Source organism: Cannabis sativa, chromosome 5, assembly GCF_029168945.1.
Source record: "Cannabis sativa cultivar Pink pepper isolate KNU-18-1 chromosome 5, ASM2916894v1, whole genome shotgun sequence".
In the NCBI taxonomy this organism is placed as follows: domain Eukaryota; kingdom Viridiplantae; phylum Streptophyta; class Magnoliopsida; order Rosales; family Cannabaceae; genus Cannabis; species Cannabis sativa.
The window spans coordinates 27,166,811-27,180,937 of record NC_083605.1 but is presented as its reverse complement, the minus strand read 5'-3'; the positions used below and the strand labels follow the sequence as shown (position 1 = coordinate 27,180,937).

The 14,127-nt window shown below is 30.6% G+C and overlaps 1 protein-coding gene across 1 annotated transcript; it reads left to right on the top strand.

Moving 5' to 3' along the window:
* Window positions 1–694: 694 nt before the first annotated feature.
* Window positions 695–13,834, top strand: LOC115717803 (proline-rich receptor-like protein kinase PERK13). Its single transcript, XM_061115567.1, has 8 exons — window positions 695–901; window positions 2,447–2,697; window positions 7,071–7,529; window positions 7,626–7,786; window positions 7,869–7,945; window positions 8,043–8,193; window positions 8,319–8,468; window positions 11,369–13,834. The coding sequence occupies exons 2-8, from the start codon at window positions 2,463–2,465 to the stop codon at window positions 11,444–11,446; spliced, it is 1,311 nt and encodes a 436-aa protein (XP_060971550.1). The 5' UTR covers window positions 695–901; window positions 2,447–2,462; the 3' UTR covers window positions 11,447–13,834.
* Window positions 13,835–14,127: the final 293 nt, after the last annotated feature.

Below are 14,127 nucleotides of genomic sequence, written 5' to 3'. Positions count from 1 at the left end.
AATCTCTTAAAACATCTTCAAAAATCAGCATATATTATTCTATTTACTACAAAATCCACAAAGTTGGATAATAAAAACTTATATGGCAATTTACCATAATGTCTTTACTTTATCACCAAGTAATATTTAAATTTAGAGGTAAAATGGTCATAACTAAATACTCTGGATAATCCCAATATTCTTAAGTGCCTTAGCACCATCCCTACAATAGTCCCCATTTTGTTATAAGATTTCTAGTATGCTATATAATAAACAATTAAAATACTAAAGATACAATATTATTCAACTATAACTATTAATTAAATAAATCGCTTAAAGGATTATTAAAAAGAATGAAAAAAAAAATATCTTCTCCACACATAAAATAATATATGTAAAGCTTAAGTCTTGTAAAAATATTTCTACAAAATAGGTGTTTTGTGTCGATCAACCTAATGATCAAAGCCCAAAACTTATGTTTATGGTGGTCTCTAAATTTTTGCGTCAGTTGGTAACTGATGATACATTATATTAGTTTATACCAAACACAATTTTATTTTCATCGATTATAAACTGACACAATATTAATAAAAAAGGCCCATAATAAATATAGCCCGAAGCTCAAATTAACCCTAATAACATATAAACCACACAAAACGCCTCTCTCTCTCTCTATATATATATAGATATATATATATATCTTTTTTCTCCAACCACGATGAAGACTGGCCGCCAATGAACAAAACGATCCCACAAAACTAATACCGCCTCTCTCTTGTTGTCTTCATCACAGTCGCAATCTCTCTTGATCTCTATCCCACAATCTCTTCCCTCTCTTTCTTGCTATATCTTTATCTCGAATTTGTGAGCAAACAAAGTTTTTAAAATTTCCAGCTACTAGTGAGAAAATAGAGATCACGAGGTAAGATTCTTTCTTTTTTTTTAGTTATTTTATTTCTTCATTTTAATTTTATTTCTTGTTTTTTTATCTTCTTTGCAAGTGGTGGATTTGAGGATAGGAATGACAAGGTAGATTTGAGGATTTTAGGTGGTAGTTTTATTTTTGATTTTTTTGGATCTAAAAATTTTATCTAAATTTTTGTATGTTGATATGAGGAAAGTGGAGGAGGAGCCTGCTCGATCATGTAATTTTTTTTAGTTTGTGTCAGTGTAGAACCGTCGCATAAGCTAAAAAAATAATTTTATTTGTTAGCATCATCAACCGAAGAATACAACCTTATGCATCTGTTGGTAACTAACAAAAAAAAATATTACTAATTGCATATATGTTTATTACGTCATTTTTTTCAATTGGTGCAAATTTTTTATGTGTCACTTAAAACTATAAAATAGGCTTTTTTGTAGTAGTTTAATTAAATTTTAGGCGCATCAATTATATGCTCGAAATTTTTTTATTGCCACACTAGCCTACCAACACATGAAAAAGAAAGTGAGAATTTTACACAAAAGAAAGAAAAAATGAAATAGGAAAAATTTATTGCCAAATTTATGTGTAGGTAAAGATAATTTTTTATATATAACTATAAGATACTTAACTATCACCCACACTTTAATTATTTACACATATTACCTATGTATGGATAAATATAGTAAAGTTTCTGCACATACTATTTGTGTTTAGGTGAAACCATAAATTCTTTTAATTGAAGTGGGAAGAAAATCTTCTATTGAATTAATCAAGTACCTAAATGAAAGGTAAAACTATTAGATAACTTGTTTAAAAAAACTATTAGATGGCTACCTAATAAAAAACTAACCTTTATAACTTACTATGCACTTGACTGTTCTTAAGTTCCAATAATAATTATTATAAGAGCTTGATATTGTCAAATTGCTCAACAAACATATAATAACTTAACAATATCTTAATAGTGAACAACTCACAACTTAGATAATCCTACTATCGATGTTTTTTATAGAAAGGACCATATTGAAGGGTTAATATTATTTTCGACTTTGTAATTTACAAAAGTTATCCCTCTATTTTAATAAATGACAAATCAAATATTGTATTTTCCAAAATAATACAAAATTCTTAAACTCAATTTTTGATATTTTTTTTTTAATTTAACGAACTTGAAGATAATATTTTTTAGCATGAACAGAGACAAAAAATATACTCAGTCTTGTCATAACACATATTTGATCATGTTATTATTAAGTCCTATTTTAACAAAAAAATTATTAGGGTAGTATTTTGTACCATTTTAAAAATTACTAGATCCAATTTGTCATTTAACAAAATAGAGGGTCCATTAACTTTTGTAAAACACATGATCCAAAATAATATTTATCCTTTATATTTTTTATATCAAACTGTTTGTTCATTTTCATATGAGATATATAATATGTTTTATTTTTCATAGAAATTCAATTATACTCGTGATCTATTATTATTTATTTATTATAATAGACTATATGTAAATAAAAATTAATATAATTGTAGGCACTTGAGATTAGATATGAGGCGTGATGCCAGTCAGATACCCTGTAAGGTGGCATTCATTCAAGATGGCTTATCAATACAAATAGTAAAAATTGAGGCTTATAAAAGTGATGAAGATATTACAGAACACAAAAATTTTATATCTCTATCCAAGCCTGTTCCTGTATCAAGTAGTAGACATATTCATAGCTCAGATAGCAGCAACTTGGGGACTTCATCTTCGGACAAATTAACACAACAAAATCAAGAAGGTATACAAAATTATGACATTCTGTATAAAGTATAAAACTATACCTACACCTATACATAGATATAATATCGTACATATAATGGTATAAAAATCAATGAATGCATGTTATAGTAATGGCAAGAAAACTAAAATAAAAATATCATGGATGAAAATAAAATCTTGAATGATAGAAAATCAAGATTTTATTCTAGGAGATTTACGGTTTGATTTGTATATATATACTCATTCTTCTCATGAATAAGAATTAGAAAATATTTCTCTCATTTTTTTTTCATGGCATCAGAGCATTTAAAGCTCCTTAAAAGTTATTTTCTTTTCTCAGTCCTCTCTCAAATATTAGAATGTGGTACTTTGGAAGTTTTATCCTAAAAAAACTACTTTTGAGGAGTGTTCTATTCTCACCTCTGACCCAAAGAGCTTGTCCTACCTCTTATCCACAAAACATGTAAACTTGGTGCCCCATCTAAGCTACTGGTGGGTTTCCTGCCCCACCTTCAATAGCTATCGCCTTCTCCACATGCAGGTGCATGTAGATGCGTGGCCATTTTTAATGACATCCTCCATGTCATCTCTCTCAATTTGCTTCATTTGTGGTTCTTCTCCATCTCCGGTGACATTTTTCTGGCATCCTCTCTTTCTATTCACTTCATATGTGGTTCTTCACTTGTTTTCTCACTATCTCTATCTATAGCCGAAGAAATGTCCATAAAAGCCATCACTTTAGTGGCAAGACAATTCAACACTCATGTAGTTCAAGTTATTCAAGCCTCTCATGCATCTTGGATTATGGATTCTGATACTTTTAACCATATGACTGGTGACATATCACTATTTTCTTTTTTAGCAAGCACTCTAATGAAAAGACTGTTCACATAGTAGATTTCTTATGTTCAAGAGTTGATAGAATTCGAACCATAACGATCTCGGCAAGTCTTGTCTAAAATTAAGTCATTTACATTCCCAAGCTTGATTGTAATATACTCTCAGTAAGAAAATTGAGTAGAGATCTTTATTGTGAAGCTAAGTTTGTTGCTCAATTTTATGTTTTTCAAGATGCGGAATCAGGGAAGATGATTAGCTACGATGAGTTCAGTAAAGGCTTTTATCTGCTAAAAATTGAAAACTCCATGTTTAACCATGGAAATTAATGATCTTTCACCCAAGGTTAATATCTTTCCTAAGTAAATCAGTCCAATAAAATTAGTGCTATCATGTTATGGCATTATCATCTAGGTCATCTAAATTTCGTGTATCTCATATAATTATTCCATCCTTATTTATCAATGTAAATCCTCAGTCTCTCAAGTATGATATTTTTTAATTTTCTAAGCACTATTTTGTCCCAAGATCTCATGAACCCTCTCATGCATTCTCACTCACTCAAAAGGATATTTGGGAACCATGAAAAATTTAAAATATAAGTGGGGGCGTGTTGGTTCTTGTTACTAATAGATGATCATAGCGATCTTAGTTGGACATTTCTTATGAAAGAAAAGTATGAAACAAGTTATATCTTCCAAAACCAATTTCAAATAAACAAAGGTGTTAAAAATTATCAATCCTTGTGACTTCTTTAATTCTATCCTCAGACCATATTTGTAATGAAAAGGGATTATTCATCAAAGTTCCTGTGTTGACATACCACAACAAAATGGTGTGTTCGAACACAAAAATCGTCATTTTCATAAGGTATCTTAATTTTAGTCTTTTCATTACATGTTCCAAAAAGTTCTTGGGGTGAAGTAGTCGTCATCGCTACCTACCTCATAAATAGAATGCCATCAAGAGTCTTAAAGTTCAAAAATTAGCTTCAAATCTTCCTTGAATCATATCCTAACTCTTATCTTGTGTCTCAAATTTCCCTTTATGTCTTTGTTAGTGTTGAATTTGTCAATGTTTATTCCTTAAACTGAAGCAAACTTGATGCTCACGCCAACAAACGTATCCTTCTTGGCTACTCATCCAATAAGAAGGGTTATAAATACTCATGCCCTCTTTGTAAGAAGGTGTTTCACTCTATGGATGTCACTTCTTTGAAGAGAAACCTTAATACATGCTAATTCTACAATTCAGGGAGAGAACGAGAGTCAAGAACTGTAAAATTGGGACTTTGTCTGTCTCATTGACCATTCATCTATTTCTCCTCCAAGTTCACAACATAATATTTACAGAAATAATACCAACTCCTTCTGTTACTCATACTTCAAATCTTTCAATTGTGCCAATAAATTCTCATTCTATCTCTTCAAGTCCTTCTATCCATATCCTAAGCAAAGAAATTCATGTTTCTCATACTCCAAATCACCCTATTGAGCCAAATCAGCCACGAAATCTTCATCCAAGTTCTCCTGTCCATATCCCAAGAAAAGAATTCCATGTTTACACAAGGAGAAAGAAGCAACTCCCAAGCATTGAACAAGCTAGTACGCAAACTTAGTAAGGTAAAGATTGTGATCCGGTCCCATTCATCCTTGAAGATACTAGACCAAAATTTATTATGGAAGAAAATATGATAGAGGATCTGAGCATACCCATTGCTCGTAGGAAAGGGGTACACTCTTACACTCAACAACCCATTCACAATTATCTAAGTTACATAAACTTATCTCCTACTTATAGATCCTTTATCACCTCCTTGGACCAAGTTCAGATTCCCAATATAGTTCAAGACACTCTTTAGATTTTTAAGTAGAATTCTGCCACAACGGAAGAGCTTAGTGCACTTAACAAGAATGAAACATGGATCATCACATATTTACCTCTCAAAAAATGCACATTTAGGTACAAATGTAATTTTTATATAAAGTATAAGGTGGATGGAAGCATTGAAAGATTCAAGGCTCGCTTAGTGGCGAAATGATTCACCTAATATTATGGCATTTATTATAAAATGATGTCTGCTCCTATTGCTAAGTTATAAACTATTTAAGTTCTTTTGTCTATTAATTGAATAATGACTGGCCTTTATTCTAGAAAAGAATACTTCTCTTAAAATGACCTAATTAAAGAAGTATACATGGATAGTCCTCTAGGATTTGAGGGAAAATTCACTAAGGGAAAGGTGTGAAAAATCAAGAAATCCCTCTACGGCCTCAAACAATCCTCTCAATCCTGGTTTGACAGGTTAACAAAAGTTTTGAAGGGAGATGGCTATACTCATTGCTAATCAAATCACACTTTGTTATAAATTATTCAACTGGTGAAAGACAAGCAATATTAATTGTTTATGTTGGTGAAATCGTGGTTACATGAAATTTAATGGAGGAAATTACTCATCATAAGCATCGCTCCACTCTAGTGAATTTGAGATTCAGGAACTAGAGCAATTAAGGTACTTCCTAGGGATGTAATTAGCTAGATCGAGACTTGACATCTTCTTCAATCAACAAAAACATATTTTCAACCTTTTACAAGAAACATGGATGATCTGGTGCAAGCCAGTTGACACAACGATGGGTCGTAATACAAAACTTGGAGTTCAAACAAATGGAATAAAAGTTGATCGAGGAAGGTACCAACGTCTCGTGGGAGAGTTGATTTACCTAACTCACGCTTTGTTGTTAGTGTTAGTCAATTTCTTAGTAATCCCTCTGAGAAAAACATGGATGCTATCTACCAGATTCTTAAGTACCTCAAGGGATCACCTAAAATAGGTCTAATGTTCAGGAAAACTCTCTAAAAGGCTCTTAAAATCTACACTGATGCTGATTGGGGTGGTTCCTTTTCTGATAAAGATCACTTCAGGATACTCTCATACATTTGGAAAATCTTGTATCTTGGTACAACAAGAAGCAACACGTGGTAGCTCATAGTAGTACAAAAGTAGAGTTTCATGCCTTAGCTCATGGAATTTGTAAAGGAATATTGCTGAAACATCTTCTTGATGAACTCAAAATTGGGCTTGAAGGCTTAATTGATGTTCTCTGTGATAATGAATAAGTCATAGCCATTGTAAAGAATCAAGTCCATCATAATAGGAAAAAACATATCGATTTGATCGTCATTTCATGTGTGAGGAAATTGAATACAAGACCGGCCATATCATTGTTCCTTAGGGCAACAAGATGCTGACATCTTAATCAAAGCTCTCCATCTTCATGATTGTAGTGAACTCAACTCAAAACTAGAAATATTTAGCATATATCATCTAGCTTGAGGTGGAGTGTAGGAAATTAAGCTAGAAATAAGTGTTTATATATATTATTTATCATTCTAACTGTATATATATATATTTATTTATTGCATTTTCTTTATTTAGGAAATTTAGAGTTTGATTTATATATATATATATACTCATTCTTCTTATGAATAAGAATTAGAAAATATTTCCCACATTTGTTTCATAAATAATAATTGAATTTTATTTTCATCCAGTTATGCATTTCAAACAAGATACAAATTACTTAATAAATTATAGAGCTACACATAGCCGATATGAGAGAGTTCTATTCGGACATAAATGCTCAGAAGCACCACTTTTGTGCACAATTTGTGGAGCAAGGACTGATACGTACTATATCAAGGATGCTATGTTGTTCAATTACTCTGAAATTCAGTTAGCCACAAATGATTTCGCCAAGGAAAATTTATTAGGAGAGGGTGGATATGGTCATGTCTATAAAGGTAAACTTAAAGATGGACAACTCATTGCAGCAAAGGTACGTAAAGAAGAAAGCAATCAAGGATTTACTGAGTTTCATTCTGAGGTTTACGTCTTAAGTTTTGCACGCCATAAGAACATAGTGATGCTGCTTGGTTATTGTTCAAAGGAGAAATTCAATATTTTGGTTTATGAGTATATATGCAACAAGTCTCTTGATTGGCATTTATTTGGTAAGTAGTAATCTTTTTAATTTAAATTGTGTTATGCATTAAATTGAATGTAGCATTTGCATTTTGTAATTTGTTAAATAAAACTACTTTCATAAGATGAAACTGCCAGCCCTCTTGAATGGCACCAAAGATTTGCTATTGCTATTGGGATTGCAAAAGGGCTGCGCTTTCTTCATGAAGAATGTCGAGGAGGACCCATAATTCATCGGGACATGAGACCAAGCAATATACTGTTGACGCATGACTTTATTCCAATGGTACAATTCTCTTTAAATAATATTACATAACTTCTCTTGATTATTAAATAAATTATTCAAGTTCTTTAATTGCAATCTCCAGTTAGGTGACTTTGGGCTAGCAAAGTGGAAAACAAGTGATGATTATTCATGGCAAACAAGGATACTTGGTACATTAGGGTGAGAACTTTGCTTCTTCAATTTGATTTATATTTCAAGTACAAAATATTCATTATTTTTCTATTTTGAAGATAATTAATGCCACTGATAAATACAGATACCTTGCCCCAGAGTATGCAGAAAATGGCATGGTTTCTGTGAGAACAGACGTATATGCATATGGTATTGTTTTGTTGCAACTAATATCAGGACACAAAGTTGTGTTTGATGTAGATGGTGAAGAAAAAACACAGTCTCTACGGCAATGGGTACGTATTTTCCTATTGTGAGTTCATGGAAGCATAAAGTATTCACTAATAACAATTTGTTTTTTTTTTCTCTATTCGCAACTATATATTTTTTAATTACTATCTGTTGTATGAAAAAATCTCAGGCGCAACCTATAATCTACAAGTTGGCACTACATGAACTAATTGATCCTCGAATTGGTGATTCATATGATACTAATGAATTATACCGTATGGCTAAAGTTGCAAGCTCATGTGTACAAGGAAGCCCTGAAATGCGTCCGTCTATAGGAGAGGTAATTATAGAATATAGATCATTAACATGCGTATGCGTACATAATATTAAAAAAATTTGAGTTTTTATTCATATTTTTTTTAATTGATTAATTTTTTTTTTTTTTTTACTTTTACATTATATAGAGTGAAGTTGTTCTATCCGTTGAAAAAAAATAATAAAATAAATTCTTTGGTAAAACAATATTTAAAAAAAAAATTAATTTGACTTAAATATTTTTTATATAAATATATTTTTTTTATGTAGTGTAAAAAGAATTACTTTTTGATTTTATGTTATAATGAAGTAGTTAATTAAATATAGAAATTTAAATTTCTCTTTTATTATTTGTCATTGGATAAAAATTTAATGTTTTAATATTTTTAAAATTAATATTTATAGTTAAATTTATTTAGTACCCATCAATAGCTAATACCTATTGAGAAGTGTTCCATATATGTATATATGAAAGTTAAAAATAAAATTTTTACTTATTTATTTATTTTTAGATTGGATGAATCTAGTCTAATCAAATTATCAGATCTAAAATATTAGATGGATATCATCTGATCAAAAAATATTCAGTCTAAAATACTAGATATATCTGAACTAGTCCAATAGATATACATGAAATATATTTAGTGGATAGAAACGGATTTAATGTAGCATGACTAAAATTAATTGATTCGGTGGATGGTAAAATATAACATCTAATATATAATTGAATCAAATTTGAATACACCTAAAAATATTAAATATGGTCTAATGAACATCCAAGTGAGATTGAACTAGAAGTTAACCAAACACACAAACTTTGCAAGACCATAATATACACAACCTTCTTTATCAATTCATAAATAGGGTGATTTTTTGATAGTAGGACTACACTGGTTAGGATATGATTTAAAAATTGTAGTAAAAGAAGAAATATAGAAGAATAAACAAGTCGTTTATTATCTAATAATAAATTTGAAGTAAGCAAATTGAATGCAAAATACATGATTAAATAGAGATTTGATATGAGAATAAGAATGCATTTTGAGGGGCATTAATAATTGTAATTTATTGCAATTAACAATTGTTCAGCTGACCTTTGTTTCACAAAATAATTTTACAATATTTATTCATCTAACTAGAGGTAATTGAGAAATGTTAATGACACTTTTCAATTCTGATAGTCCCAGGAGAATCAGAGGTAATTAGACTACATAATTACACAGAAATATTATTATTTTTAAATAATTAGTTATTATAAATGTATATTTTTTCTTGTCTAATTATTAACTCGATCTTTTCTAACATGTAAGCAGTATACTTGATAAAAGCATAATTATGTTGGGTAACAACTATGGTGTCGTTTGGTAATACTTTTGTTTTTTAATTTTTTAATCACAAAATGAAAGTCAAATTTTTGTTTTTAAAAAATTTATTTTTGAAAAACAAAAATGCGTTCTGTAACCACTTTTGTTTTTAAATTTTAAAAACTGAAAACACAAGTGTGTTCTGTAAAGTTCATTTTTATTTTTTAATTTTATTTAAGTCGGGTCTAGGTCCGGAGTCGGATTCGGGTTCAAGTCAAAAGTCGGGTTCAGCGCCAGGGTCGTGGGGAGGAGATTTGGGTTCGGGTCTGGTCGTAATCCAAAAGATTGATTAAGAAAAAAAAACTGTTTAAAAAAATATTGAAAGTGATTTTTTTTGTTTTTAAAATTTTAATTTCTAATTATAAAATTGAAAAGTAAAAATAGTTTTATAGAACATGTTTTTGAAAAATATTTTCACTTTTCTACTTTTAAAAACACAAAACTAATTAAAAAAGTGTTACCAAACGCCACCTATATTACACTATTTTTTTTGTTATTTTTTTTTTGAATGCACTACATTACTATTTAGTAATTACTAAATTGGTAATTGCCCTATCTGTTATTAAATTACACTATTTAGTAATTACTTGATTGGTAACTACAATATCTCTGGTAATCATCCTAAGGCGTGTTTGAAAGTACTAAGTAATGACTAAGTTTTGCAATTATGTACTAAAGTAGTAATTAAATTATACTATATTTTTAGATTAAAATTACATTTAAATTTATAACATTAATTACACATGAAATTTTAGTGTCTTAATAGCTAGTAATTGCGAAAATAAATAATTAATATTTCAAATTAAAAGTTTTTAGTAATATACATCAACTTTATGAAGATCATGAGAATTATGACTCCTAATTACATGTAATTACAGTATATTGTATTCTATTATTATATTAAATGGTATGTTGTATTGTATAATTATATTAATGTATTATATGTTACATTTATTTTTGTATAATATTATATTTGATATTGACTTTTAAATATATTTAAATATATAATATTTTAATATAAATTAACATTTAGCATATAGCTATTATATAAAAATATGAAAAATTTTAATATAATATTGTATAATACAATTATATAATACGATGAAAGATACCCATATTATGCAATTTAATGGTCAAACAAAATGTAATTACCTTACAAGTTTTCAATCAGATCAAGTTAACGCAAATTATTGGATTTCTTTTTTTTTTTTTTGTTAATAGACTTTAATATTTTAAATGGCATGCTAATCAATTAATGACCAATTCATTTTTACACTCCCAGCATAACCAAATTGTTTAATTCTTCACCATGATGAAACCAACTTTGGTTAATATTATTTATAAAAATGCCTATCAAATAAAATGATTATATTTATCATCAAATTTGATAAAATTAAATGTAGAGTGTTGCATCAATTTGATTACATTACGTATATAATTACTGTTATATATTGTACATCATAATCATACATGTTTATCTTATTTTGATTAATAATTTATTTTTACATTATAATAAATTATAAATAATTAATAAATTATTGCAATATTCTTATAATCACAGGTTGTGCGTCTTCTTGAAGGGGAAAACGAGCATTTCCATCGCTTTGGTGATCAATTCATACCACCTTATACAAAGTGAAGCAAGCAATTATATATACTCCACTCGTTCATTTATTAATTAATTTATATGGTTGTTATTAAAACAAGATTACAAATATATTATTGATCAATGTCCAAATGGCGATCACTAAACTAAATTATCAAAACAATATATGACGTATAGTAAGCTTGTCTTCTTGATGCCCTATATTTCAGGCAAAATAATAAAATTTTCTATTTAAAATTTACAATTTGATGTTGACATATTGTTTATTTTTTTTCTTCTAAGAAAGTCCATTTATTGAAAAAAAAAAAAACCAAAACAAAGGCTAAAAGCCAGCTAGGGGCAGCTCCCCTACAGAGAAAACTCAAGTGGTCACAGAAGACCTAGAGCACTTAGGCAATTCTCATTCCTAGGCCAAAATAAAACCTTACAAAAAGAAATGTTCTTCATTAAGAGCATGATGGAAGCAAAAAAATAAGCATATCGACAATGATCAAGCTAAAATGTCTTGAGTTCTAGACTTTGATCAGAGTAGACAGATCGAGAAGATAACCAAATAAAACCAACCCTAGACACAATTGTTTTCAAAGCTAATAAAAAGGCATTCAATTTAGTCTTGAGAGCATAGTTGGCTTTGAAAGCCTTAAACTCCACACATATGATTTGGTGATGCAAGGGAAAAATCATACCAGCCCCAACGTCATCTTTTTTGAAAGAGCCATCAATAAGAGCCACCATGACATCAGCCAAATTAGGGATCTCCATTGCCTAGATTTTCTTGAGCGAAGCACCTTGATACAAACTTGATCAGACCCATCTAGAGGAGGGAAAGAGGCATTGGAGTTTTTCAGGAAAGCCTTACCCATTTTCAGTAGAAGATCATGGTGGGGAGAGAATCTTCGAAGAGCAGAGCCATTCAGAAAAATCAAGAAGGAGACAGAGGACACACCAAACGTCACCAACTCTATAAATAATCCTAAAAACCATTGGCTGAATCAACAACTCTTAGGATGCTCTATTCGATACGATCATACGCCTTGCTCAAATCAATTTTGATAGCCATCACACAACCCCTCCCTATCTTTTTCTTCATTACAATAACAACCTCCTGACTAAGCATCCAGCATTCCACAATCTACTTGCCTGGAACAAAGGTAGTTGGAATAGACTGATAAATCTTTACATGATACTATAAAGTCAAGTAACATTGATCTTAGCCAACACCTTGTATAAAAAATTTGCAGAGGCTAATCGGCCTAAAGTGGTCAAAACAAGAAGCACTAGATCTTTTGGGGAATTAGGAAAATGAAAGTGGTTTAAAGAGCGAAAAAAATTTCTCACAGGAAAGGTCTCCTAGACAAAACTAACCACACTTTGCCCAACAATCTGTCAATTCTTTCGGTAAAAGAGGCCATTCATACCATCCAGACCTAGAAAGCTCAAAGGATTTAAAGCCTAAGCAGTACGTCTAATCTCTTCCCCAAAATGGATTTGCATCGAGCATTAATAACTCTTAGGATGCTCTATTCGATACGATCACACGCCTTGCTCAAATCAGTTTTGATAGCCATAACACTACCCTCCCTTTCTTTCTCTTCATTACAATAACAACCTCCAGACCAAGTATCGAGCATTCCACAATCCACTTGCCTGGAACAAAGGTAGATTGGAATAGACTAATAAATCTTTCCATAATACTATGAAGTCGAGTAGCATTGATCTTAGCCAACACCTTGTATAAAAAATTTCAGAGGCTAATCGGCCTGAAGTGGTTAAAACAGGAAGCACTAGATCTTTTGGGAATTAGGAAAATGAAAGTGTGGTTTAAAGAGCAAAAAATTTTTTTCCAAAGGTCTCCTGGACAAAACTAACCACACTTTGCCCAACAATCTACTAATTCTTTCGGTAAAAGAGGCGATTCATACCATCCAGACCTGGAAAGCTCAAAGGATTTAAAGCATAAACAGTACGTCTAATCTCTGCCCCCAAATGGATTTGCATAAAAGACATGTTCTCCTCATTAGAATATTTTTCCTGGAAAAGGTCATGAAATTAACTAGGGAGAGCCAGATTCAAAGAGGAGAAAAGCTCAAAGAAGTTAGAAATAAAGTAATCCCTAAATTCCTTTCTACACCGAAGCGACACATCGCTTGAAATGGATAATACTCCAAATATGTTTTCTTTTCTTACGAACAATTGTAGAATCAAGAAAAAAAATTAGTGTACGATCTCTCAAATTCATCCAATTATCTCTAGAATTTTAGCACCAGACATTCTAATTTTTGATCTCTTCGTGCTCCTTTCTAAAGATACAAGAAGAGCCTCCTCCTTTCGAAAAACCTTTCTAGTCCATAAGATAAGAGCCTCGTGAGTATACTGTAGAGAATTTGAAAGAGTGAAACTCTAGAAACCTTCAGCATGCCTATTCAAAGCTTTAGAAATTACATGAATATAGTATGGATGATTAGCCCACACATTGAAAATTTAAAAGGGGTGCCCCTTCACAAAGAGTCAAGATGAGTGTCCAGAACGATTGGGCCATGAGTAGAGCCCAAATAGGGAGATTGAGAACCCCTAACATAGGAAACTCAATAAGCTAAGAGGTAGAGCACACGACACAATTAATTTTCTCCATGACAAGATGATCAGAGCCACGCTTATTTTGCCAAGTGAAAGAACCCCCTATGCTTTGAACATCTACTCCACCAGTTAGCATA

Excerpts from the sequence above, each read along its gene's own strand:
- LOC115717803 (XM_061115567.1), top strand. The coding sequence starts at position 2,463 with ATGAGGCGTGATGCCAGTCAGATACCCTGTAAGGTGGCATTCATTCAA. Across the intron at positions 7,530-7,625 it reads TCTTGATTGGCATTTATTTG|ATGAAACTGCCAGCCCTCTT; the intron begins GTAAGTAGTAAT and ends TACTTTCATAAG. Across the intron at positions 7,787-7,868 it reads CGCATGACTTTATTCCAATG|TTAGGTGACTTTGGGCTAGC; the intron begins GTACAATTCTCT and ends TGCAATCTCCAG.